Genomic DNA, 24,286 nt, shown 5'->3' on the forward strand with positions numbered 1-24,286 from the left:
AAAGGGTTAGGTAATGACTAGTCTGCTATTTATTATGGCACCTTATTATAAAGTGTTACCGAATATTGTCATGAAAAAAATACGTTTCAATTATATTTGCACAATGATTTTGTAGGTCTATTTATCAACCCTGTTATCAGGCGGTTATTTCACTAGCGAACGCCTGGAACGACCGCCTCCGAGGCTCCCGGTTCCCTCGCAGCTTTTACTTCTGCGCCACCTACAGAGTTTGTTATGTACGATCATTCAAAAACCCCATGTTATTTCCCATAGACATTTGACCCGAGGGAACCGGAGGCTCGGAGGCGGGACTTGGAGAAGGTCTATTGGCGAATGACGAGGCGAGGGTGGGACTACCGCTAGAACCGTTTCCGTTAAATGTTTACGGATATTTCTTTGTCCAACTTTTCGTCAAACCTCAATATGTATTCTCCTTGCCGATGTTTTTATCCTTGTGGTTTTCTTATAGTGATACTATCGCTCCGGGGACTTAAATGACGTGCACAGCTCATAGGAAATAAGTGACCGGAAATTGCGTTGCTGTAAACCAGGGTAGCGCTTTTCATGACCAGTCTCAGCCTATCGGGCTATTTATACATCTATGCCTGGCGCTCGCTGAGACGTGACAGGCCCAGAGATGGTGAACGTCACCGTGCAACGTGTAAAGGAAGTGGCGACTGGGTTTACGTAGGCTAGCTTTCACATCAACGGCATCAAAACAAAAGGATGATTCAAGCTTGAAGAAGTGGAAAAACACAACACTATGCACCACTGCGGTGGATTCCGCTGCAGGGTTGGAAAAACATTCGTCAACCGAACTAAAATGGCAATTTAGACCCGTTTACTTAACTGTACAATACTGTAAATAGTGCTTTGCTGTTAGCCTGGCAGCTTAGTTAGCCAACATAGCACCGTAAAGTTAAGATAAATGGATTCGGATTGGCAATATCAAGCCAGGATAACCGTTTATTTGACAATGTAACACCTAGGGACGTGTTATGTTCGGGTTGTCTTTGACGTGATAGCTCTTTAACACACAGACACACACACGACAACAACAACAAACACCAGAGCTGCTATTGGCTAGGGAAGTATCGTAAACACGATGAGCTGGTTCAACGCGTCCCACTTGTCCACCTTCGCCAAACAAGCGTTGACAACAGCCCAGAAGTCCATCGATCGAGTGCTGGACATTCAAGAAGAAGGCCAATGGGGTGACACTGTCGTGATGCCCTATGATGGTGAGTAAATGACACAAGGTAGCAGTGGTACCCAGGCCGCACTCGTAGCGTCAGATACCACCCGATGGTACACAACATGACACAATTTATGCCTTCACTTGCTACCTAGATCTACCTGGAAAGACGCCGTTGGGTGGAGGATGGGGGACCAGTCAGTGGGAGTCCGCCCTGGAAGAAGAGGAGGAGGAAGAGCCCGTGTCCCCTCTGTCATCTGAGGCGATCACCACACCCGTCACCCGCACCGTTGTAGACGAGACGGATAACTTCTTCAGTACCTTTCTGCCTGCACAGGATGTCACCAACACCCAGATCGTGTCTTTGGCGCCACAGACCAAAAGGCGAGAGCAGGAGAAGGCTAAGAAGAGTAAAGAACCCGTGATCCTAAACGAAGTGGAGTCCTTTGAGTCAGAATTTTCTCAATTGGCCCTGGATGATCTGGATGTTTCTGGAAGCCTGCCTGATGAGCCTGAGCCGTTATCTGGGGTACCTGAAGAACACTCCGGTGTGCTTCAGCCAGCTATTCTTGTTGCGTCTCAGGAGGATCCTCCCTTTGATTCTATCGCGGGGACGCGTACATCCGACGACGGTATGGTAGAAAACGAAGTTGCGCTGGAGTCTGTCGATAATCCAACAGGGGAGCTGCTGATTCGCTTGGAGCCCCTCGCCGGGGACCCTGACGTCACCGACTCGCCCGGGGCTTCAGATGAACCCGAGAGCATATCCCCTGCAGACTCGTCGCCATCCACGCCCCCCAAGCCGACACAACTGGAAACTAAAGACGGCAAGGTGGAAGACCGCCAGACCGACACCCCCTCCCCTCCGGTCAGCGCTTTCTCCTCGGGCACCTCCACCACAAGTGACATCGAGGTGCTGGACCACGAGAGCGTGCTGAGCGAGAGCTCGGCCAGCTCCAGGCAGGAGACGGCGGAGGTGAAGGCCGGCCTTCACTTGATGCAGGGCTCTTTCCAGCTGCTCTCTGCCTCGGCGTGTGGAGAGTTCCCCCGCCTGGAGGATTACGCCAAGCTCACTGAAAGCTGCGGCTCGTCCTCGGACGCGTTTGAGCGCATCGACTCGTTCAGCATGCAGTCGCTGGACAGCCGCAGTGTCAGCGAGGTCAACTCTGACGACGAGATCCCGGGAAGTCGAACGCTGGCCTCGGTCACCGCCGGCTCGGAGCCCATTGCCCCTACGCCATCCGTGGTTTTTCAGAGTCAGGTTGAGGCCCCCAGAGAAGAGCAGGAGGGAGAGGTTGGGAAGGAAGAAGAAGAGGAGGAGCTCCAGCAGCAGCAGCAGGAGGATGAAGAAGAAGAAGACGAAGAAGAAGGACTCACTGAGACGATGAGGGACCAGTCATTGGATGAGATGGAGGAAAGTGGGCGAAGTGCCACGCCTGTTAATTGTGAACAGCCTGAAGATTTGACGGAAGAAGATGAGCATGCCGGTCTCATGGTGTCGAGTACCACCTCAGAGCTGGAGGAAAACCCCACTCGACCAATCACGAAGGAGATGCGAAGCGTCTCTACCTGTCAGATTCTGGAGTTGCAAAAGGTAATTTCTATGAATCATGCTCTCAAATGGAGGATAGCCAATCTCAGAGTACAAGCCTGAGGTCATTGTTTTACTCTGTAGACATCTACCAATGCTTTGCTTTTACTTACCACGCATATATATTTTCCGGTCGAGCAAACATGGAGCCATCCTGTTTCTTTGGTCTGTAACTCCAACCTCAAATCTTTGTTTTTAGAGAAGGTTAGGACCTACTGGTTCTAGTAATCGGTTCTGTTGACCAAACCAACTAGAACTTACTGTCAATCGTTCTAATGTCAAGACGACAATAGAAACCTAGTTAATTGTTAACAGCATAACAGCAATTGTTAACAATTGTTAATAGCAAGAAAGCATCCTGCTGCTGTAGGATGTAGAATAGACAACTCATCTCCACTGTAATTTAAGTAGGTCTTGTGTATTGTATTCCATTGATTCATGTAAATGTTTTGTGGTATGAAAGTGAAACTGTTGATGAACCTTGGGAGTAATGGCTATTGCTGCTATTTTGCGGCTGTCGTTGCGTTAGCTTCTCTAATGGACCAAAACAACCACCCTCCTGATGGGCTTCTTCCAGGTGATTGATGAGCTGTCCAGCCGCCTGGAGAAGAGGGAGTCCCAGCTGCTGACAGTGAGCACGGACAAGGCCCGCCTGGAGGAGAAGTGTGACAACCTCAGAGAGTGAGTATATAGCAGTACGCCGTTTTCAGAACTCTAGAAGAAATCCTTCATTAATGGCTGCGTAGCCAGGTTTTTATTTTATTTATTTATAGAACTTTGCTTGGAACAATATCTGATTCGGGCGGCGGTGCCGGGGTGCAATAATCTATTGCTGAGCCCTGGCACCATGTATTATATTAATATATTGCAAATATATATATATGTTGTACTTAAGGCTTCAATATACTTACAACTAAACTGAAATGTGTCAGTCACAATGAGAGAAATTATGTACTGTCGCATCATTACATTAGTTAGGCTGAACCTTTACGTTTTTCATGCTATAAAAAATAGAATTGCTACAAATGTGCATTTTCTGAAGGAAATAGGTGTGGTTGCATGATCCCACTCGTTGTATGCACAATTTTACGTGCGTAAATCCTCGTAATGGTCGTGTAAAGCTGCCTTTGGCAGCTCCTCGTGGCGGTGTGGACAGAAAGAGAATGAGCCCGTACTCTAATGACCTCTTCCAGTGAAGTGGTTGCCCTGAAGGAGGAAACCTCCACCGTCCAGTCTCTGAAGGAGGAGTTCACCCAGCGCATAGCAGACACTGAGAGGAAGGCCCAGGTAGCCTGCAAGGAGAGGGACATCGCCAAAAAGGTACCTCATTCCTCTCCCGGACCTCAAACCTATCTAGTCGAGTTCCTTTCTGACTGTTCCTTCATTGAAACTGCCGGCACTTGCGTCTGTTTTTGTTGAGAAGATATTTTTCGGGTTTTGTTTTGCTGCAGGAGATCAAGGGCATGCGGGAGGTGTTGACCACCAGACTGAACACCGAGGCGATGGAGATCATCAAAGAGAAGGAGGAGCAGATTCGAGGCCTGCTGGAGGAAGGTGAGGAAGCTTCACTAGGCCCCTGAGGTCTGTCCATACCATCCACACTCCGCTAAACAAGGAACTCTAGATACTTGTCACACAGCCTTACAGTGGGGACACTGGGCCTGAATTACTCTGCCTGTTATTATTTTAACATTCAAATATACCTAGTATCCATAGCACACCAGTGTACTCGGGCATTCAAAGTTATCGTTGTTGTTGTTGTGGGTGTCCAGGTGAGAAGTTGTCCAAGCAGCAGCTGCAGCACTGCAACATCATCAAGAAGCTGCGTGTGAAGGAGAAGGACAGCGACACCAGGGTCTCCAAGCAGAGCAAGAGGCTCAGAGATCTGGAGGAGGAGCTCCGGCAGCTTCAGCAGGTCAGGGCGGGCGGAGGAGCCGGCGCACTGCTAGTCTCTTTTTTTTTTTGTCATTGTCATTGTCACTACCTGGAGCTTGCACTTAAAAGGAGCCTGGGTCTGTTGAAGGTGGTATTGCTGTTTTTAGGCTGTGATAGCCATAGGATAGGATAGGTACATACACACCTGTGGAAGAGGGTGCCCCAATGATATTCTGCTTACTGCTTACTGCTGTATTTACTATTTACTATTTACTCGTGCTTTTCACCTTTGGTTGGTAGTTTGGTAGCCAGCGTGCTTGTAAGGTTGGTTTGCACAGGGGCTTCTGAATATGTGTTTTCCTTGGATTTTGGCACAATGGATTATAACATCTGATCCTGTGTATTAATGAAAAAATTGTGGTATTCACTGGTCAGATAACTGGTGACGTGAGGTGTTACGTTAGCAGTGTTCTCTACCACAAAGTAGTATATAATTGAATACCTGTACTACGTGGAGTGAAAGCTATCCCTCCTGGTGTGATACTTGCTTTGGCTCTATTGGCCATTTTCATAGGCCACTTCAAAAAAAATACTCAGTTTAAGACATGACCTGTCTATGCAGCGCATAGACAGACGTCTTAAACTGAGTATTTTTTCGAAGACTGAAACCCAGACTGAAACCCAGCGCATAGTATGCGCTGGGTTTCAGTCTGGAATTTACAAGTTCCGTGTTGTACCAATATAGTGTGTTTTGTTTCCCAGCCTGGTGTTGATCAATGTCTCCATTGTCTTCTCCTTTTAGGTTCTGGATGGGAAGGAGGAGGTGGAGAAGCAGCACAGGGAGAACATCAAGAAGCTCAACAGCGTGGTGGAGCGCCAGGAGAAGGAGGCCAGTCGGCTGCAGATGGACTCTGAGGAGCTGAGGGAGAAGAGCCGCAGCCTGCAGGCCGCCCTGGACAGCTCTTACAAGTAAAACCCTCTGACCCTCTGACCCTCTTGTCTGGCCGCTTGAGGAGTTGTTGGTGCGAAATATTCCGGTCGAATCTTTCACTTAAAAACACATGAAATAAAAAAAAAGCAAGCAGATTACACGAACTGTGGGTCCACACACAGCAACGTCACAGCCCATGCTCTTCACGGATGGCGCATCTCATGAATTAAATTTATGATTGAATGAATTTGTTCAATCATAAATTCCACTTTGACAGTTTCTTAACCCTTTGTGTGGCACTAGTACCAAGATTAAGGGATCTATTGTATTTAGTTAATTTTTTGATAACCTAACCCTCGCTTTTGAAATTGAGGGAAATGTGAATAAAGTGGATGAAGCTGGGCTGACTGGGGGTCATGTCCCAATCCCCCCTGTGTGCAGGGAGCTGGCGGAGCTCCACAAGGCCAGGGCCAGCAGGGACAGTGAAGCCCAGGAGGTGGCTCTGAGCAGGGAGACCCAGGCCAGGGAGCAGCTGAGCGTCAGCCTGGAGAAGGCCCAGGAGGAGGCCCGGTTACAGCAGGAGGCTCTGGCCAATCAGGTAACACACCGTGGGCCATGGAGACACACCCAGCGCACCTACGGACTGCATATACCTGCACACAATCGGTCGGTTGTGCTGCTTATCTGCTAATGCAAAGTGGAAATAAAATATATCTCCTGTCCACCGGGGAGCGATAATACTGACGATAACCGTGTCATGGGATTTGAATGGTTTTGTTAAGCTTAAGTGCATCATGACATTGTAATGGTATTGTTTTGGCACCGACATCGTTACCTAGCTTTTAGAGAGCCAGGGTTTTGATGCACCTCCTCCACACGCTGGACTTCTCTCTCCCCTGGGTGGCGCAGGTGGCGGACCTGAGGGTGGCCCTGCAGCGGGCGGAGCAGCAGCAGGCCAGGAAGGAGGACTACCTGAGGGAAGAGATCAGCCAGCTGCAGCAGGTACGAGACGCGCCGTTTTCCCAACGTGCTGTTTCAAGACACGCAGTGTCATGACGAGAACCATGAGTAACTATACATTTATTAAGTAGTTATAATTTAGACTTTAGTCTTTTTTTAACCCTTGTTTTGTTCCCTGCGAAGAGGCTTCAGGAAGCCGAGAGCCGGAACCAGGAGCTGAGTCAGGGCATGACCTCAGCCACCCGGCCCCTGCTCCGACAGATCGAGAACCTGCAGGCGTCGCTGGGAGGCCAGACGGCATCATGGGAGAAGCTAGAGAAGAACATTTCCGACCGACTCTGTAAGGACCGTGTTTGTGTGGTTCTGTGTCTGTGTCTTTTTAACCTGACTGAAAAATCACACGTAAACAAATCGTTTCGTTCGCTCGACCAGCGGACGCCCAGGCGCAGTTGGCCGTCGCCGTGGAGAAGGAGCGTGCCGCCACGGAGGAAGTGATGGCCGTGCGCTCCCAGCTGGCCTCCCTGGAGTCCCAGAACTCCCTGCTCCGCAAGGAGAAGGGCCGCTACGTGGTTGAGCTGGACACGGAGAAGAACAAGAGGGAGAGACTGGAGGAGGACGGCAGCAGGTAACGTGTCACAAACACGAACACGAAACACACCCAAAGAATAAACTGTGTCTCCATCCTGGATTGGAACCCTGGCAGACTCTGCGGGAAACCTTCGATTTATTATTAGGTTGTGTATCAATCCTCGAAGTAGTGAATAGTCTTGAATTAGCTTTCTATTGATTTTTGACGAACACTCCCTCCATGGCTGTGTACATTTGAATGAAACGCTTGGGTAGCGGCCAGGTTACAGGTTATTTCTAACGGGTCACTTACTTGGCGGTTCGGTGGCTTTCTAAAGTCCTCTAACCAGACTTGTCTTCAATGAGACATTCGTCAAAGACTCTGTGGGACTTCCCTAGTTGAGTAAGTGATGTAATGTGTCGCATGATCAGGAACTTCCCCGGTCTCACAGGCCTCTATGTAAACTAAGGGACAGAAGGAGGGAGCAGTCACGCAGAAGGGCTTGGCCTTTGTGATTTCGGGCCTTTGTTTCTTTAGAAAATAAAACTCTCCATAGCAGGTCAGTGGTGCAACGAATAACGTGACTCCTGGCGGACTATAATGTCCCCAGGGAGTAAGAGATGTGCCCCAGAAAGCTTGAATGAAGGGAAAATAATTGCTTGTCACTTCTAACTTTTTTAATGCGTATGTGGATTCTAGTTATATGCGTTTATATCATTTATGGGTTTCGTCAATCGGGACCATTTCATGGTTGATAAATGAAAAAAAACAAAAAACATGTATGGAAATAATTGAATGAGTTGACAGATGATACGTATACTTATGAATTGAATAAGATAAAATGTTTTGCATACATTTTTGATGTCAAATCCCACAGAAGCACTTTGCTAGTTAAGTAGTTTGATTTGTTTCAATATGTGGCCTATAGTATCGACATTCATAACGGTCTAAAATGATTTCAAAGCTCTTTAGCTGCGGTCACGTTAAGGGCTGTGCTGAGTGAGAAACTTGTGAGAGGAAGTGGGCGTAGCTCCACTCTGATTGGAGGACGGCATACAGGCGGGGGTTGGGGCCAAGTCTTTTCTCTGTTGCAAACACGTGGCCCTACAGAGGGCCAGTGGCGCAATGGATAACGCGTCTGACTACGGATCAGAAGATTCCAGGTTCGACTCCTGGCTGGCTCGTAACTTTTCCCTCTGAGCCTCGTGGATCCTGCTTAGAGCTCCACTTGTGTTTCACGTTATGTTTAGTGGTACTTTGGTGTGCGGCTACAAACCCCTTTACAAGAAGGTTGTTAGTGTCTGCTTAGTAATTGCATACCAGTGAAAGCTCTGGAAATAAATGCAAATCAAAGTATAAAAGTTTCCTGTTCTACACTTGCTATAGAGTGCCTTCTCTACCCCGGTTCTCTTGAGTTGGCCATCGTGTGTTTCAAAACAATTTTGTCTATTGGTGGTGTATCTATGAAAATGCATAACAAAGTGATTTTTGAGTTTCATTTCGTACATTAATAGAGGTTGTTTGTGTTTCTCTGTGTAGAGAGCATGTTGAGCTGGAAAACTTGCGTGGGGAGCACAGCCGCTTGCTGGAAGAGAACAAGAAAGAAAAGGTAAGGGTTTCTTAGTCCATATATTACATTATTTAGACATGTATTATTACCTCTATTTTTAATAAATAAAATAATGGCATAATGACTTATTGTATTTCTGTTCAACATTCAAACAGTAGTCTGAAACCTATTCTTCTGTAATACTTGTTTTATATGCTCCTCCCACCAGCTGCTGCTGACCAATCAGCTGGAGATGGAGAAGATGAAGGTGGAGCAAGAAAAGAAGAAGTGCTACCTTGCGCAGGAGGCCCTCAAGGAGAAGGTCCGTCCCATCTTCCTTGACGTGGACATTATCCAAGATAACTATTCATTAAAACATGAATCATTTCTTGTCTCTAACCCCAGGAGAGAAAGGCCATGGCCCACTCTGTGGGGGAGCCCCCGGCCTCCTCCACCCCCTCCCTGTCCCGCTCCAGCTCCATCAGTGGGACCGACACTGCCGGCCTGTACGCCTCAACCTTTTCTCAGGTACGCAGACCACACAACGCCATAGCCGTCTTTTAGCCCTTAAACATCACTGGATTATCACTGACGTCAATTCATAGGTGACTTCTCAAGTCAAACTGTTTGTTTATTGTTTATCTTATTGCCCGTTAACACATTGTTGTTCAGTGTTGTGCATGAACTAGTTCAAAAGAACTAGTTCATTGGACAAGTTCATTTTTCTATGAACTTTGAACTGAACGTAACATATCTTTAACTAAAGAACTTGAACTAACTAAAGAACTTGAACTAGTTCAGATTTTGTGACATTCTGATTTGATGATTAGGTCCAGATGACATGTTTATTAAATAGAGTTACTGCCTTAGTTGTGATGAATGAAACAGGTGTACAAATAATATCCACAACAATTTGAGATTGTAGTGATGGGCAGCTGGTAATGGAGAGGATTCATTTTAAAAGTTAAGCACAGAATACTCACTCCCACAGTTTTTCTTCGGTTTCTAAAAAAACTGTTAATGAACTGAACATGAACTAGTTCAAAACTGAACTGGTGAACTATGAACGTGAATTTATTCATTTTCTTTTGTATGAACTGAACTTTGAACTAGTTCATGTGACGTGTGAACTTGCACAACACTGTTGTTGTTGCTGTTGTTCATTTTTCATTGGTCTTTCTTTTCCTAGGATGAGTCTATGGACCACTCGCTGGGGGTCATGCCCATGTCCATGTCCATCAGTGGGACCAACCTTTACGAGGTGGCCAGGCTGTCGGGAGGCTCCAGCATCATGGAGAACCTGCAGTCGCAGCTCAAGCTGAGGGAAGGGGAGATCGCACAGCTACAGGTAGCGGGGCACGGGACGTCAGCGCAGGCCTCCGTGAGGATCAATAGAAGAAGAGCACATTGGAACGTCCTCGTAGCTGAATGCTCTGGACACCAGTAGCCTGATGTTATGAATAGAACTTATTATTATAATGAAGTTATTGGCTTGTTTGAACAGCCAGTGGGTCCATGTTTTACAGTTTTTCTTACTTTGTCATCCTTTTCCATTGAGTCACCACCTTCACCTTCGTCTAGATAGATAGCGTAAAATCCAATGCTTACATGTTCCTCGGTGACCTTCTTAGTCCCCTTGTTTTGGACGTGTGGTCAGTTGGAGATCTCCAGCCTGGAGAGGAGTCGCTCGGTCATGGCGGAGGAGGTGGTGCGCCTCACCAACCAGAACGACGACATGGACCTCCTGGTGAAGGACATCCCCAGGCTCCAGGTCCAGCTCAAGGTGAGGAGCAGCCACACAAGAAGATCCCACTGAAAATGAAATAAACCAAATACACGTGGTGCTGTGAGGCAAAATGATGTGTTGTGTGTCTGTGGCATGTTGTGTTGGATCATTGTGGTTTGCTTTTTAACTCTTCATTATAGTTCTGGCAAGGTGTCAGGTGGAAGAAAGACTAAAGACATTGAGATGAAGTAGGAGTTAGGGAGTAGTAGGATGCAGCCAAAGCTCATATTTCTAAAACTTTTGTGTGATGTTTGTGTCCCAGGATCTGGAGCAGAGACACAACACCATCCTCCAGATGTACGGGGAGAAGGCCGAGGAGGCTCAGGAGCTGAGGATGGACCTGGACGACGTCAAGAACATGTACAAAACCCAGATTGACGAGCTGCTGAAGAACCAGAAATAGACTCATGGGCCCCCTTGCTGCTTTGTTGACGGAGACCAGAGACCAGAGACCCTGGACACTGCGGTGGCGGAGCGGGGTTCAGTTAATGTTTAAGAAGGTGGATGTGCGTCTTCTTCCCTTTCAACACTGTTCCAAGAAGAAGAATTAATTGTAATTCATCTTGATTCTAATTATTTTATGGCGTTTGTCTAGTGGTAGTTGTGTTATTTAAGTTTTGTATAGGTGGGATGATGGTTACTTTTAAGCATAACATACAGATGACAGAATATGAAGAATGTAAATATGTCACTTGATTCTTGGGGCATTGAAAACACTATTATTTAACATTTATTATACAATTTAAAAGATCTTTCACGTTATGGTATCTTTGCACTCTACAACTTCCCATTTTTTCTTATTTTTTTGCAAATCAAGAATTAGTAACATGCTTTATTGTATGAATGATTCATTGCTCACAACTCCTTCCACATCCAAACTGCGGTATATAAGTCTATGTTTAGAATCCTTGAGAATGGATTTTAAATTGTATAAATTGTAAATGCATACAAATATTAAACATCTTTTTGGTTGGTGAAGTCTTTAACTTAGTACATTGAATCACGGTCGCTTTTATTTTGTTTTTGTTACATCTATGGAAATATCTCGAACTCGTTCCAAAATAGCGCTAGGCTTGCATGCCACCTAGTTTCTGAACATGGCCGTATCAGACCAGCCACTCGACAGATCAAGAACAAGCGGAGAACAACAAGAGGCAAGGCAAGGCAACTTTATTTATATAGCACTTTTCATACACAAGGCAGACTCAAAGTGCTTCACATATAAACATTGTCATACAATAAAAGAAAATAATAGATAAGTAAAAAGTAAAATAGATAGAAAATAAAGGCTAAGTTAAAAAAAAACATTTTAGAAAGGCAGAGTTTAAAAAAATGCATTTTAGAAAGTGAGAAAATAAAGGCAAATTTACTAATAAAATAAAATAGAAGCATTGTAGATTTAAGATTTAGCAGAAAGCTAAAGCAAACATAAAAGTCTTCAGTCTTGTTTTAAAATCTGTCAGAGTTGGGGCAAGTCTTAAGAGGATGAAACCAGGGTGATTCTCCGGCTCTGGATGAAACCAGAGGAGGACAGCAGTGGGTGGTGTAAGAAACTGAACGTGAACACTCTCAAAACGCCCCTTTCCTGGATTTTTAGGTCCGATTTTTGGCCCTCAAGACACCAATGATTAATTAGAATTGAGTCCCAAACTTTTTTTTTTAAGATGAGTGACATTCTCGCTCAAGATCAAATTAATTGTATTGAAATGTAATGTATGTTCCAGATGCCTACAGTCATATCTCTATTAAAAGCCATGTTCAAAACCATGTTTCTGACAACCTGGCATGGGAAAGTTAATCCCATTAACACAAGTGAGTGTGTAGCCTATGTAGGCTACCATCAGACCGATGAGACTAAGTGACAGAAACAGTTGCTTTTTCATAACAAAAGCCATTCAAACATTTTGAGTAATCTGTTCAACAGCAGATTAAAACGCACCTTGCAAATGTTGGTTAAAAACATTATTAGAAAACAATACGTAGGCCTAATAATAGTGTCCAGGTCCAACAGGAGCGTTTGCCACCTACTGGAGGGAAAGAGTAATACAGGTAGTCTTGGCCTTTATGGGCCAAGCTTTTTTTTCGATAAGGGTTTTATTGCGTGTTTGTCGAGGAACGGTAAGCCAATGGCAGCTCGGAGTTAACAATTAATTGGTTCCCCCGATGGCCAATGAGGAGGCTAGTTTGCATTCACGAAGTGAGTGACCCGAGTGACCCGACAGCCTGCAACAGCCAAGAATCCTGGCAAGCATACTGTGCTACGACCCTAACCTCTTCACCCCTCTCACCCCTTCACCCCTGCAGCCCAGCGGGACGTCCAATTTGTTCGGAGCGCGCGTTACCTGTCCTGTGCAGTACTGTAATTTATCTCAGCGGCTATTTCTCAAGAAATTTCTCGATTCTGTGGAGAATTTGGATGACGTCATTGGTAAGTTTTCTTACAAGTTTGTTTACATTTTTTTTAACTTGTAAATGTCACGTTAGCTTTTAGTGCAGAAATAGACATAAATAGACGCTGTTCAACGGCTCCCCTCCTCCATTCGAATCGATTGACTCGAAATCTGTGTGAAAGTTATTGCTATTTTATTAGATTTTTTTTAGCTAACCGTTAGTGCTAGCATTACCATCGATGAGAACGCACACGGAACACGTGTTTTTACCATGGCCTTTATTACTTACTGTAATAGCATCAAGCAAACTGTGTGTGTGTGTGTGTGTGTGTGTGTTTTTTGTGTGCGTGTGCGTGTGTGTGTATGTGTGTGGGGGGGGTATAGGTGCTTAGATAAACGCTTAGATCGATTTCTTTGAAGCCAGACATGAAGCCAAATTTTAGCAAGAAGGCCGATTTGACGGTCAATATAAATGACTCCCATGAAGCTGGGCGGGTGAAGAGCAGGACCCAGCCATGGTCGCCTCCACTTCCACCAGATGAGGTGTTGGAGTCAGTCAGCACGGCGAGCTGCAGCGGAGCGAGGCCTGGACACAGAGGACGAGGTGTGTGTTCTGGGTCTGCATGAGCTGCAGGTTGGCCAGTTCAGGGGGGGCAGACTTTCAGGTGGGTCCTCGAAAACGCTCTGGGGTTTTGGTGAGAGGGGTGAGGTGAAGGACGCCCAGAGCAACAGGGCTAAGGAAGCCTTCCCACGCCACATGGAGATGCCACCCACCAGCTGGTCTCCAGCCTCAGGTATAAGGCCTGGGGCGACATGGCTAAAAGACATATCACGATATAACTTGATCATATTGATCGATATCGATAACTATTGAGAATTTTAATTACCTAAAAAGACTAGGAATTACCATGCTGGATTTAAACATTTATGTTTAACACTTAATATGACCTTCCACTGTTCTTCACTGATAAATACTCCAATGTCGACACAACAATAAAAAACACTCAAATATTGTAAATAAGTATGGAACCGTGTTTGTGTAACAAACCCAGCTGCTAGATTCGGTGGTCCAGTCTCTTATCGATATATATTGAACATGTTTCATATTGATATTGATCAAAAGTCTATCACGATACGATCCTTTATTGTTTTAACGCCCAGGCGGCCTATCAGGTATATTTGCCACAGGCCCTCCACTCGCCCCAGTGTCTGCAGTGCCATCCACCAGGGCTGTCCCTTCCACCAGACGTCTGTGAGAGGAAGTGGGCGTAGCTCCACTCTGATTGGAGGACGGCATACAGGCGGGGGTTGGGGCCAAGGCTTTTCTCTGTTGCAAACACGTGGCTGTGCAGAGGGCCAGTGGCGCAATGGATAACGCGTCTGACTACGGATCAGAAGATTCCAGGTTCGACTCCTGGCTGGCTCGTTCCTTTTCTCTTGCTGAGAACCGTGTAAATCCAAAAGTTAGAAAGTAGCCGCACAAGTTAAATGGTGGGAGAAGGGATACGAGTTAATACACTTTATTTATTTTTAGGCTACTTTTGACATTCAATACATAGGTTTGAGTTCAGTGATGGTAATGCACTATACTCTGGGAACCATTTTATTGTAGTTACAAAAATACCTTTATAATTTGAATCCCAAGTCTACCTAAGCAACTCTTTGCCGATACGGTTTGATCCATACTATACCATATATGGCATGAGGCGATATGGTAAGTTGACCTTCTAGCTATGTGAGCTGTGGTCATGTTAAATACTAGTCTGTGCTATGTTAAAATAACGTGAAAGGAAGTAGCAGGAGCTAAATTCTGATTGGACGATGTCATACAGGCGGGGGTGGGGCCATATATTTGACTGTGCCCCATGTATTTGACTGTGATGACTGGTCTTGTAAATCAGGGATCGCGAGTTAAATTCTCGCTGGGGTCCATAGAATTATTACATTTCTAAAAGCCCAGTATTTAATAAAAGTTCCAGTTAACCAACCACCTAATTTATTTTTTGTTGGTGGATTTTTTTTCACCCATACAATTTAAGTTGTGGACTGCGGTGTTTGCTTGCAAATTGGTAAGGCTATGGCATACCTAAAGCAGAAGTGCTAAATTAGGAATATTGGCATAATTGAAGATAATTGAAAACAACATTTTTTACACTAATTTACACAAAACTCGGTGCAATAAATGCTAAATATACCATACTAAATATTTTTATTTAAATGTTTTTTCAGCTGTCCCTCGCAAACAAATGTATTCAATTTGTTTAAAGATTATTTAGAGATAAAAATGAATTGAATATATACAGTGGTGTTTTTATTTTTTATTTCAATAAAATAGCATTATTATTACAATCATATAATTGTTACATACACAATGGAAATAAGCACATACCATGTTTATATGGATATAAGTTATAGTAAAATATATAAAGTATAAAGTAATTTTCTTTTGGTGAGAACACTCACTAAGATTTGAGGGCAGCAGCCTTTGTACAATATCCATTGAAGAATTTCATCACATTTTTGAACATATATATATATATATAACAACTCGTATTTGGTCAGCTAACCGTCAAAAGCATTAGTTAAATAGTTGAATGTATAAAGTTTGAGGTATATCTTCTGTGTGATTACACATGTTGTTTCTCTATGTACAGAGCAGCATTGGAAGGAGTCACAGGGCCATGGCAACAGACAGAGCCCCTCTCTGTTGCTTCGTCCACCACAGTTGAGCACGGGACCTAGACACAAAATAAATAAAAGATTAAGAACCTGAAAGTGTGTCAGCACAATACCTTTGTTAATTGAGAATGAACAGCCTGAAACAGATTTTAGCCTTTCTTTACCACTACATAAGGGTTAATTGTGATGGTTAGCGGTATAATTCAGCCTACTTTATTGACTCATCCATTTGACGGACACTTAAACCTAAACCATAAGAAGTACATGAGTTCACATCCTAAGGTTTTCCTCACCTCATCTCTTGAGGAAGGCCACAGGGAGCTCGCGGTCGGGAGACAGTAGTCCTGAATGGATCATATCCAGCGGTTCGTCGTCGGTCGCCACAATCTCATAGTCTCGCACCAGCTGTGAGAAGGACACACTGGTTTAGTTACATTCACACTGGATGTCAAAAATAATCACACAAAAACACCTTGACCAAATGTACACCTCCACCTCCAACAAACTAAAAACGATGCTGCAGTTGACTGAAGCAAGCAGCATATACTACTAAATAGATTTTTAAATTATTATTATTATGTATTTATTTATCATTCAAAATTATGTTATTTTCTGCAGGAAGTACACCGCCTAGCTTCAGTTCCGTTTGCCGCGCTAATGGTGCCAGCTCTTACCCAGCACATCGCCAGGTGCAGCTGCAGCTCCGCCAGCCGCCTGCCCACGCACATTCTCTTGCCGATGCCAAAGGGCACGTAGGCAAAGGGGTTGATGGTGTTGTTCTCCCGGAGCCACCGCTCCGGTTTGAAGGTCTTTCCCTCTTCAAAGTATTCCTCGTTGGACCCCAACGCGTGGCTGTTGATCATCAAGACGGTCTGTGCACAGAGAGGGAGTGAGAATGCGGGATAATAATAATACGTTAGTTTACAGTGCTTTCAGTTTAATTCGTGTTCACAGCGTCGTCCGAGCAGCGTCGATGTGATCCGCTTCATGCTGTTCATTTCATAGCAGATGCTAATTCACTGGTTTAATTGTTTTTCTACTTAAAAGTGTCTGCTCTTCAAAATTGCTTTTTTCACATGCCAATATCTAATGCCTAGCTGTAATGGCACAAATGGAAACTAATCCACTTACTCCTTTGGGAAGGGCGTAATCGCCCAACACGGTGTCTTTGTCCAGGGTCCTGCTTGTGAATGGAACAGACGGCGACAACCTGAAAGAATTTGCAAAATAATTATAAAATAAGCGTTTGGGAATGGGTTCTCGAGGAGGCTTGAGAGCATACACTCAAAAGATAAGCTGTTTAACGTGCCGAACATGATCCAATGTTGTTGTTTTTTTCCACAAGAAGAATGAAATATACGCAGCTGTCAGAAGTTATGAACATTCCCTGGATGATGTGTGGTGTTAGAGCCCCTTAAATCACATGTAAACCAACTTGTGACTACACTAGCGGGGGGGGGGGGGGGGGAGGGGGAGGGGGTGTGGGAAGGGCCAGGGAGTTTGACTGAACGTGATCATTCTGGAGGCGCTCCCGGTCACACCACGGGCATGGGATACAGGCCTGTATCCCATGGTGCCTGTTTTGTAACCCAAGTCATGTGTGTGAGACTTTTGGCGCCCTAATCACCGTGGCACTAGGCCACTCCATGCTGCAGCCGTGTGTATGTGTGTGTGTGTGTGTGTGTCAAGTAGTTATGAATAACAGATTACAAACGCACTGTTCTTTCCCTTTCGGTGCTCAGTTTCAAAGTAATAATGCCTCGGATACATTTTTGAGATACTAACACCCAACTAACACTCACACCTTTTAAGCCTGCCTTCACTCACCGCCCGCAGCATCGCAAAAGCCATTTCTCACGCATTGACAGGGCTATGCATGACTGACTGCCTCCCCGATAACCTTCCAGTGTAACCATAGAGGCCCCCCAGGGGGAGGGGGGGGGGGTAGCAGGAGACCCCAGCGTGCCGGCGTTGTGGTCCCCTACCTCATGGACTCCTTCAGGCAGGCCTTCAGGTAGGGCATGCTCTTGAGGTGCTCGCCACACGGGTCCTGTCCGGCCGGCACCACCCTCCTGATCTCCTCCAGCAGCTTCCCCTGGGCCCGTGGGTTGCGGGACAGATTGAAGATGGCCCAAAGCATGCTGTTGGCAGTCTGGAAGAGGGAGAGACACACACACACACATACACACATAAATATATGGCGATCGCAAATAAGGAAGGCGAGGTGGAAAGCAGTTAAAGAGGAGACAGAGAGAGAGGAGGTGGGGCGGGGGGGGTGGGGGTAAAGAGGTAGAGGAGTAGGACGGCGCTGAAAAGTGAGAGGGGGGGGGGGGGGGGGGGGGGCGGGAGGAGGAGGAGGACAAGAAAAGAAATGAGGGAGATGTTATTCAGTGAGGGAGCTACTATAAGTACATTCCAGTGTGGGGTCCTGAGAGGCCCTTAGGAATTCCTTTAAGGTTCCTGAGTTACATCCACACAACATGTTCACTCTCCGCATTTCAAGCACTGTAACCGCGGCACCTGTTTGTTTGCCTTTTTGGAGCTCAAAGGACCCCCCCCCCCCCCCCCAACACACACACACACACACACAACACCGGCACTATATAGGCGAAAGGTAAGCCTTTAAAGGCTTAATCAACGACAAGGTGGATCAAAAGCTTCATTGTAGGCTGGACTGAATTGAGGGGAATTGCTAATTGTAAAGTTATTGTAATGTGTTATACCATCTAAGCCAGGGGTTCCCAATAAGTGCCGGGGAAACGATGGTGGGCTTTCAGAAATGTTGTGGGATTTAATACATAATCCTGATATCTTTGACTAAGTACTACTTATGATTTGCTTTATTACTGATGAATTGTTCTACGTAATGCTCTTGGTAATGCATATTTTATAAATAATGGAATTGCCCTTTTAATGAACATGTATCCATGTTTGTTACATGTTTTTGACACACATTGTCTGCTGTGTGTATATATATATATATATATATATAGACTTTAAGTTGCTGTACCTTGAATTTCTGCATTGTGGTGTACCTTAGCAATCATAGTTCAAAAAGGTTCATGGTATCACGGTAACTAACCTGAGATTTATCACTCTTAATACGATATAGCACTATAGAACTTCTTGGGGGAGTCTATTGTAAGATATTCTACTGAACATATTCTACTTCGTGCAAGATCAAGTTTTGAGAACGGGGCTCTGGGGTCTAGGCCACGGTACTGACATTTAAACCTGTGTCGGGGGGGGGGGGGGGGTACGAATATGTTGCAGAACTGACCGTTTCCACCCCGCCAATCTGTAGCTCGGTGATGGTTGCGTACAGCTCCTTCTTGGATAGGCGGCTTTGGCGGAAGATGTCACCGATCAAGTCGTCTGCCGCCCCCGTTTCACCTCTCTTCAGCTTCTTATCGATGTACACCTTGGCTGAGGACGAGGGAACGCACACATGGTCACATGGTGGTTCCAAATGCACAAAAAGCATTTTGGATTTTGTGACGAATTGCACACCGATTTGAACTTGACATAAAGATGTAGAATTGTTGAAATAATTCCCACTGTCTTTTTCATTTAGTTTAAGAATTTGATATTGGCTGTATTTTTATGTAGGCCAACCTTTTTCGATCCTAAACTATATAATTAACAAAAAAGCTAAAAACAACCAGCTAACTAACAGAATAATTTACAAACTGGCCAACTGTTTGTCTAATTGTACTTAAAGTACTAAACAAACGTAAAATGACCTCAGTATCGGTATTTGTTAAAGCCCTCGACCGCTTTTATCTGCTGAACTTGGCCAGTAGAACAACAAGTACACACTGTGTGGTCATATGGATGGGGCAACGCAGGCTTCTGTTTGCTTGGGGTGTGTGTGTGTGTGTGTGCGTGCGTGTGTGTGCCTGCGCATGTGCGTGCGTATGTGTGCGTCTGATATCGAAATCACTGCCAAGTAAGGAGCACAACAAACTCTACCATCGTACTCAGAGCACCCAGTTGACATCCCCCCCCCCCCGCTCCCTTCAACCCACAATATAACAAATATTTGCAGCCTTCATCTGCTTAGGTCATTCAGTTTACTACAAGCATGGCTGTCATTTACCCTTAGAGTGGAGGCCCTCTCTCTCCCTCTCTACCCTCCTCCACTCTCTCTCTCCTCCCCTTTCTCTCTCTCTCTCTCTCTCTCTCTCTCTCTCCCCCCTCCTACACTCATCCCTCTCTCTCTCCCTCTGCCCCCCGCCCCCCCCTCTCTCTCCCTCTCTCCCTCTCCCCCACCCTCCATCTATCTCTGCTGCATGTGGGTTCATATTCCTATAATGAAGCCGCTTCCATAGTTCTACTGTAGAAGATAGACTTTTTAAGTGTTGGATGTGTGGTTCAATGTAGTCGCTGTGTTCTTGTGTTTCACCTGCTACAGTAGGTGGTATGGTTCAATGTGGTCGCTGTGTGGTTCTTGTCTCCTACCTGTGCTGAAGATGCGGTCCCAGGCGGCCGTGTGGTCTTTCCACGTTTTGGTGTTCAGGCTCTTGTGGAGCTCCACCGGCGTCACCATCATGGTGCCGAACGTGCTCATCATCTGAGGAAGTCAAGACGAAAAACGTTACGAACGTTCATGGTATCACGGTAGAAGAAAGACTTTCAGCGTATTCACGGGGATCCAATAACAGTTACAAAACGATTCTGAATGTGGTGACAGAGACTACAGACGATGACGGCTGCGTGAGAATCGTTTTGTAACACTGTTATTGGATCCCCGTGAATACGCTGTACGTTAAATACGACCTAATTAACTGTAGACTCAGTTTGAACTCATGTTGAGATATTTTTGAGTCTTTAGGATATATGTAAAAGCTTCTTTTTTTTTTTTCCGGAGTCAGGGGGATTAGTTCCCATTTCCATTTCCACTGCACACATGTCTCCTGTAAGTCCACGGGGGCCTAGAGTCAAACGGGTTCATTCCCCAGTGAAAGGGAAGGCTACCTACCGTTTTAACAGCTGTGATGAAGTTCATGGCCTCTTCGTTAACATTCTCCTGGAGCAGTCCAAACCTCTTGTCGTAGAGCACTAAGCAAATCGCTAAATCACGAGAAGAAACGAATACATTTAGCAGGTGTCCTTCAACAGATCGTGTGTGTGTGTGATTTATGTCCAGGGATAAATTTCTTAAGGCCTAATGAATACAACAAAATGTAGGCCTAAATCATATAAAATAAAAATAAAAATATATAGCCTATAGTATAAGGCGATAGAGATGAAGATTTGAATAGAAAACATTTCGTTTCATCAAATATTAAGAGATATTAAAAATAACTTACTTTCAAACGACCACTTATTTAACTCGAAGTACAAGTCATTGATTCTTCCGTTCTCGTTAGTTTTTCCAATTCTTGCCACAAAATCAGTTAACACCTATTTTGGTTAAAAACAACAACAGCAACAACAACACAAAATAACCGTCATTAATAAATTGCAATCATCAAACGGATAATGCGATACAACATCCAAAACATGTCACGCAGTGGACATCTACCTGGTTTATCTTGCGGTCGAGCTTCACCACCTCGGTGGGTTTCATCAACTTGTGTTGAAAGGCGCTTCTCACTCTCTGCCAGTCTTTCCCCTCGCTACAAAATATCACGTTTATCCTTGTTAGTTACTTAACAATAAATAAAAAAACTGCTTTAAAGAGAAGAGTGATCAAGCAAAAAGTAATATATAAGCAGGCTACTTACAGGATAAGGAGTCCGTAAGCCTCGTCCCTGAGGTCCCTGTATGCTTTCCAGGGTTTGATCTCCAGCCTCTGGGGGTAGCTCCCTTCCTTCCTGTACAGCGCTTCCAGGAGGCAAGGTGAGCCGATGTGCACCGACTCAAAGGAGCCCAGCTTCATCCGGAAGATCTTACCGTACTTCTTATGATAATCCACCTGGAGGAAAAAAAACAAAAAACACAACAACTTTTCTTAAAGTAGCAATTTGGATTGTGATCGTTGATTAATAATAAAAAAAAAAACCTTCGGATGATAAAAACACTGTTGTCGTTTTTTCTGTTAGTAACGCCAAAAAAAAAAAAGTGTGTGACCGTACCAGTGCCTCGTGTTGTCTGGTGAGACCCCCTTTGCGGATCAACTCAATCAAGCTCCCGACCAGGGGCCAGTTGGTGGGTCCGGGGATCGCATCCATGCTCTGCGCCCGGGACGCCGCGTGAGGGCAGGTCGGAACCGCCGCCACATCCTTTTCCTCCAGCACGCACACCGACGACGTCGGTTTGAAGTGCTGCAGTCCCACAGACTTCTTTTTCAGAAACTCCACTATCTGCGGTACCTTCTGTATCTGCGCTCTCATTTTGTATCTATCTGAAGTGCGAGTCGAGACTCTATAACTCGGCGAAATGCCCTTTTTTGTTTGATGTGAGTTCTCAGGCTAGTGTCTTTTTTAGTGGTTTCTCGTTTCTTGGAAGTGTCACACCTTAAGGCAATATATATATACCCCGAGAGTGTTTATTCCTGCTGTGTGCCTAACCAATCAGGGGTCGATGTGGCCGTCGAGCCCACTATTCATTTATGGATCCACGTTGGGAGCACCGCATGACCCCAGATAGACCGAGGAAGTGCCCTTGCCCTCTTGCTTTATAAATAAACACACAGGCCTCGGGGAAGGTGACGAGGTTCGTTTGAACCGTGATTCAGGAGCGACCACCTGATTGGAAGAACCGAAACTTTGGCAAAGCAAATACTACTGTCACACATCTTCACCATGGGCAAATATTTGAGAGATTAGGCGTATAATGCCCAAATCTGATAATCGGGTGTTGAACACGCTATGCCAAATCTTCTTCTATTTAAGTTAAATCACATCTTACAGCGGGTTAATGTTTACAAGTCATCCGGTACTTTGTTGGCATCTTTGGTTGTGTTTTAATCCCCAATGACTCACAGTGTTTGTTGTTGCACCCAAGGATAAAAAGTACAAAAGTGAGCATGACACATCAATGAATGTATTGACTGTTCGACAGCTACTGAAACACTCCAGCGGCTTCTTATCCATGTCTCTCTCTCTCTCTCTCTCTCTCTCTCTCTCTCTCTCTCTCTCTCTCTCTCTCTCTCTCTCTCTCTCTCTCTCTCTCTCTCTCTCTCTCTCACACTCTCTCTCTCTCTCTCTCTGTGTCTCTCTCTCTCTCTCTCGCTCTGTCTCTGTCTCTCTCTACCTCTTCCTCACTCTGACACAAACGCGTGCTCTCTTTCACTCTCTCTATAATACATATAACATGTGATTGAGTTTTATTATATAAAAATAAAAATAAAAACTCTTCATGCACTCCACTGCACTATACCTTAAATTAATAATCCATAATCTCTTATTATTTGATGATTTTTCTTTCTCCCTTAACCTGGGTATCTAAGGAAAAACAACCAAAGCAGCACTCGGTTGAGCAAGGTTTGCATCCAGGACTTCAACCTTGCGATGGCCTGGTTAGTATTGGCACATTGTGTCATGTTCGTACTGGCAGTGGCGCTCATAGAAACGGCCCCTTCAAGTTGGCAATATACGAAAAAAACATGTTTTTTTTTTGTTTTTTTTGATGTTCCTTGATAAGCAAATAAAACCATGCGAAACCTTCACCTTTGACCTCGCAGAACAGCAGCCATTGAAAAAGCCATACGTAGTGTGAAATGTTATTCTGCCTCGGATAGGTTCTTGACGGCTGACCAGTGGTGTTACCCGACCAGAATAATTGGTGCTGCATTTGTGTGGCTCCGTAATATAGGTGAATATGTTAGCGATGGCCTGAAAGTGATTCATTCATCTATATTTGAAGCTACTGTCAATGGCTACAGCCGATCATTTGATATACGTTGCTGATATTATTGACGTCTCCTCCAGAAAATACCCTTGAAAAAAGTCCATGTTTGTGGTCCCCCCCCCCTCCCCCCCTAATATGTAATACTCATACTCCACCATTGTGGAATCTTCTGTACATTCTGAACCCTAATTTTGCATAAATTATTGCAGGAAACATCTTGACAACGGTAGCAAAACGATTCTCTGTCTGTCTGATGCAATGGAGGTTCATCAGTTTGGTGGAAGTTGGTAGAACCTTAGTTGGCAGAACAGTATGGAGATAAGTGATGCAAGATGGGGTGGGGGGGGGGGCTGGGGTGTCCAGAGTCATTAGTACACAGGGCAGGCAAACCTGGTGACTCCAGCTGGCTGATGTCCGAAATGACAAGCAGGTCAGTGAGTTTGTTTCTGTCGGAGTGCGGTGCGGTGTAAGTGCACGCTCAGCGGAGAGACATGTGTGTGGGTGGAGTACACACCAAAGCACCAAAAGGGCACACAGGCCTGTGTGATGCTGTATTTAAACAATGATACATTACAGATACACATGCATTGCAAAGATAAACCCAACACATACCGCCTCAAGAGGTGAAGGCATCAGTGCAAACGCATGCATGCGGGCACGCATAAACACATAGTGTGCAAGGTTGCATACACCTGCAATCAACAAGAAAACCCATCATGAAGCAATAAAGACACACATGCACACACACACACACACACACACACACACACACCCTCACAAACACAGACACAGACACACACAGAAACAGACGCACACACTCTCTCTCACACACACACACACACACACACACACACACACACACACACACACACACACACACACCCCCTCAAAGTTCTAGTGAGTAAATGATGCTTGAGCAGCCAAGACAGGACTCCGAGCTATGGGTGTAAAGACTTTATAAAGTC

The 24,286-nt window shown here is 45.2% G+C and overlaps 2 protein-coding genes and 2 non-coding genes across 4 annotated transcripts; 3 read left to right on the plus strand and 1 right to left on the minus strand.

Moving 5' to 3' along the window:
* Nucleotides 1–660: 660 nt before the first annotated feature.
* Nucleotides 661–11,409, plus strand: tmf1 (TATA element modulatory factor 1). The gene is made up of 17 exons (XM_084464068.1): nt 661–1,241; nt 1,351–2,789; nt 3,364–3,467; nt 3,980–4,106; nt 4,238–4,340; nt 4,559–4,701; nt 5,464–5,630; nt 6,034–6,190; nt 6,502–6,594; nt 6,736–6,892; nt 6,985–7,177; nt 8,660–8,729; nt 8,899–8,991; nt 9,075–9,197; nt 9,859–10,017; nt 10,327–10,452; nt 10,718–11,409. The coding sequence occupies exons 1-17, from the start codon at nt 1,106–1,108 to the stop codon at nt 10,856–10,858; spliced, it is 3,531 nt and encodes a 1,176-aa protein (XP_084320194.1). The 5' UTR covers nt 661–1,105; the 3' UTR covers nt 10,859–11,409.
* Nucleotides 8,232–8,304, plus strand: AC3HAE_009506 (transfer RNA arginine (anticodon ACG)). The gene has a single exon. It is a non-coding gene; the product is annotated as a tRNA-Arg (tRNA).
* Nucleotides 11,410–14,198: 2,789 nt separating the features above from the next.
* AC3HAE_009507 (transfer RNA arginine (anticodon ACG)) lies at nt 14,199–14,271 on the plus strand. Its single transcript has one exon. It is a non-coding gene; the product is annotated as a tRNA-Arg (tRNA).
* An 885-nt stretch (nt 14,272–15,156) lies between these two features.
* On the minus strand, nt 15,157–21,975 carry cyp24a1 (cytochrome P450, family 24, subfamily A, polypeptide 1). The gene is made up of 12 exons (XM_084464246.1): nt 21,605–21,975; nt 21,254–21,444; nt 21,052–21,145; nt 20,837–20,930; nt 20,506–20,597; nt 19,986–20,097; nt 18,805–18,950; nt 17,510–17,676; nt 16,656–16,734; nt 16,199–16,396; nt 15,818–15,929; nt 15,157–15,583 (listed from the first exon to the last, which is right to left on the minus strand). Exons 1-11 carry the CDS (start codon nt 21,860–21,862, stop codon nt 15,819–15,821), a joined length of 1,542 nt encoding a protein of 513 aa, XP_084320372.1. The 5' UTR covers nt 21,863–21,975; the 3' UTR covers nt 15,157–15,583; nt 15,818.
* Between the last annotated feature and the right edge of the window lie 2,311 nt (nt 21,976–24,286).

Source organism: Micromesistius poutassou, assembly GCF_964030765.1.
Source record: "Micromesistius poutassou genome assembly, chromosome: 2".
In the NCBI taxonomy this organism is placed as follows: Eukaryota; Metazoa; Chordata; class Actinopteri; order Gadiformes; family Gadidae; genus Micromesistius; species Micromesistius poutassou.

Coding starts and splice junctions, on each gene's coding strand:
- tmf1 (XM_084464068.1), top strand. CDS start 1,106: ATGAGCTGGTTCAACGCGTCCCACTTGTCCACCTTCGCCAAACAAGCG. Junction 2,790..3,363: donor AGATTCTGGAGTTGCAAAAG/GTAATTTCTATG, acceptor GGCTTCTTCCAG/GTGATTGATGAGCTGTCCAG. Junction 8,730..8,898: donor AAGAGAACAAGAAAGAAAAG/GTAAGGGTTTCT, acceptor TCCTCCCACCAG/CTGCTGCTGACCAATCAGCT.
- cyp24a1 (XM_084464246.1), bottom strand. CDS start 21,862: ATGAGAGCGCAGATACAGAAGGTACCGCAGATAGTGGAGTTTCTGAAA. Junction 21,445..21,604: donor CCAGACAACACGAGGCACTG/GTACGGTCACAC, acceptor TTTTTCCTCCAG/GTGGATTATCATAAGAAGTA. Junction 20,098..20,505: donor TCATCACAGCTGTTAAAACG/GTAGGTAGCCTT, acceptor TGACTTCCTCAG/ATGATGAGCACGTTCGGCAC.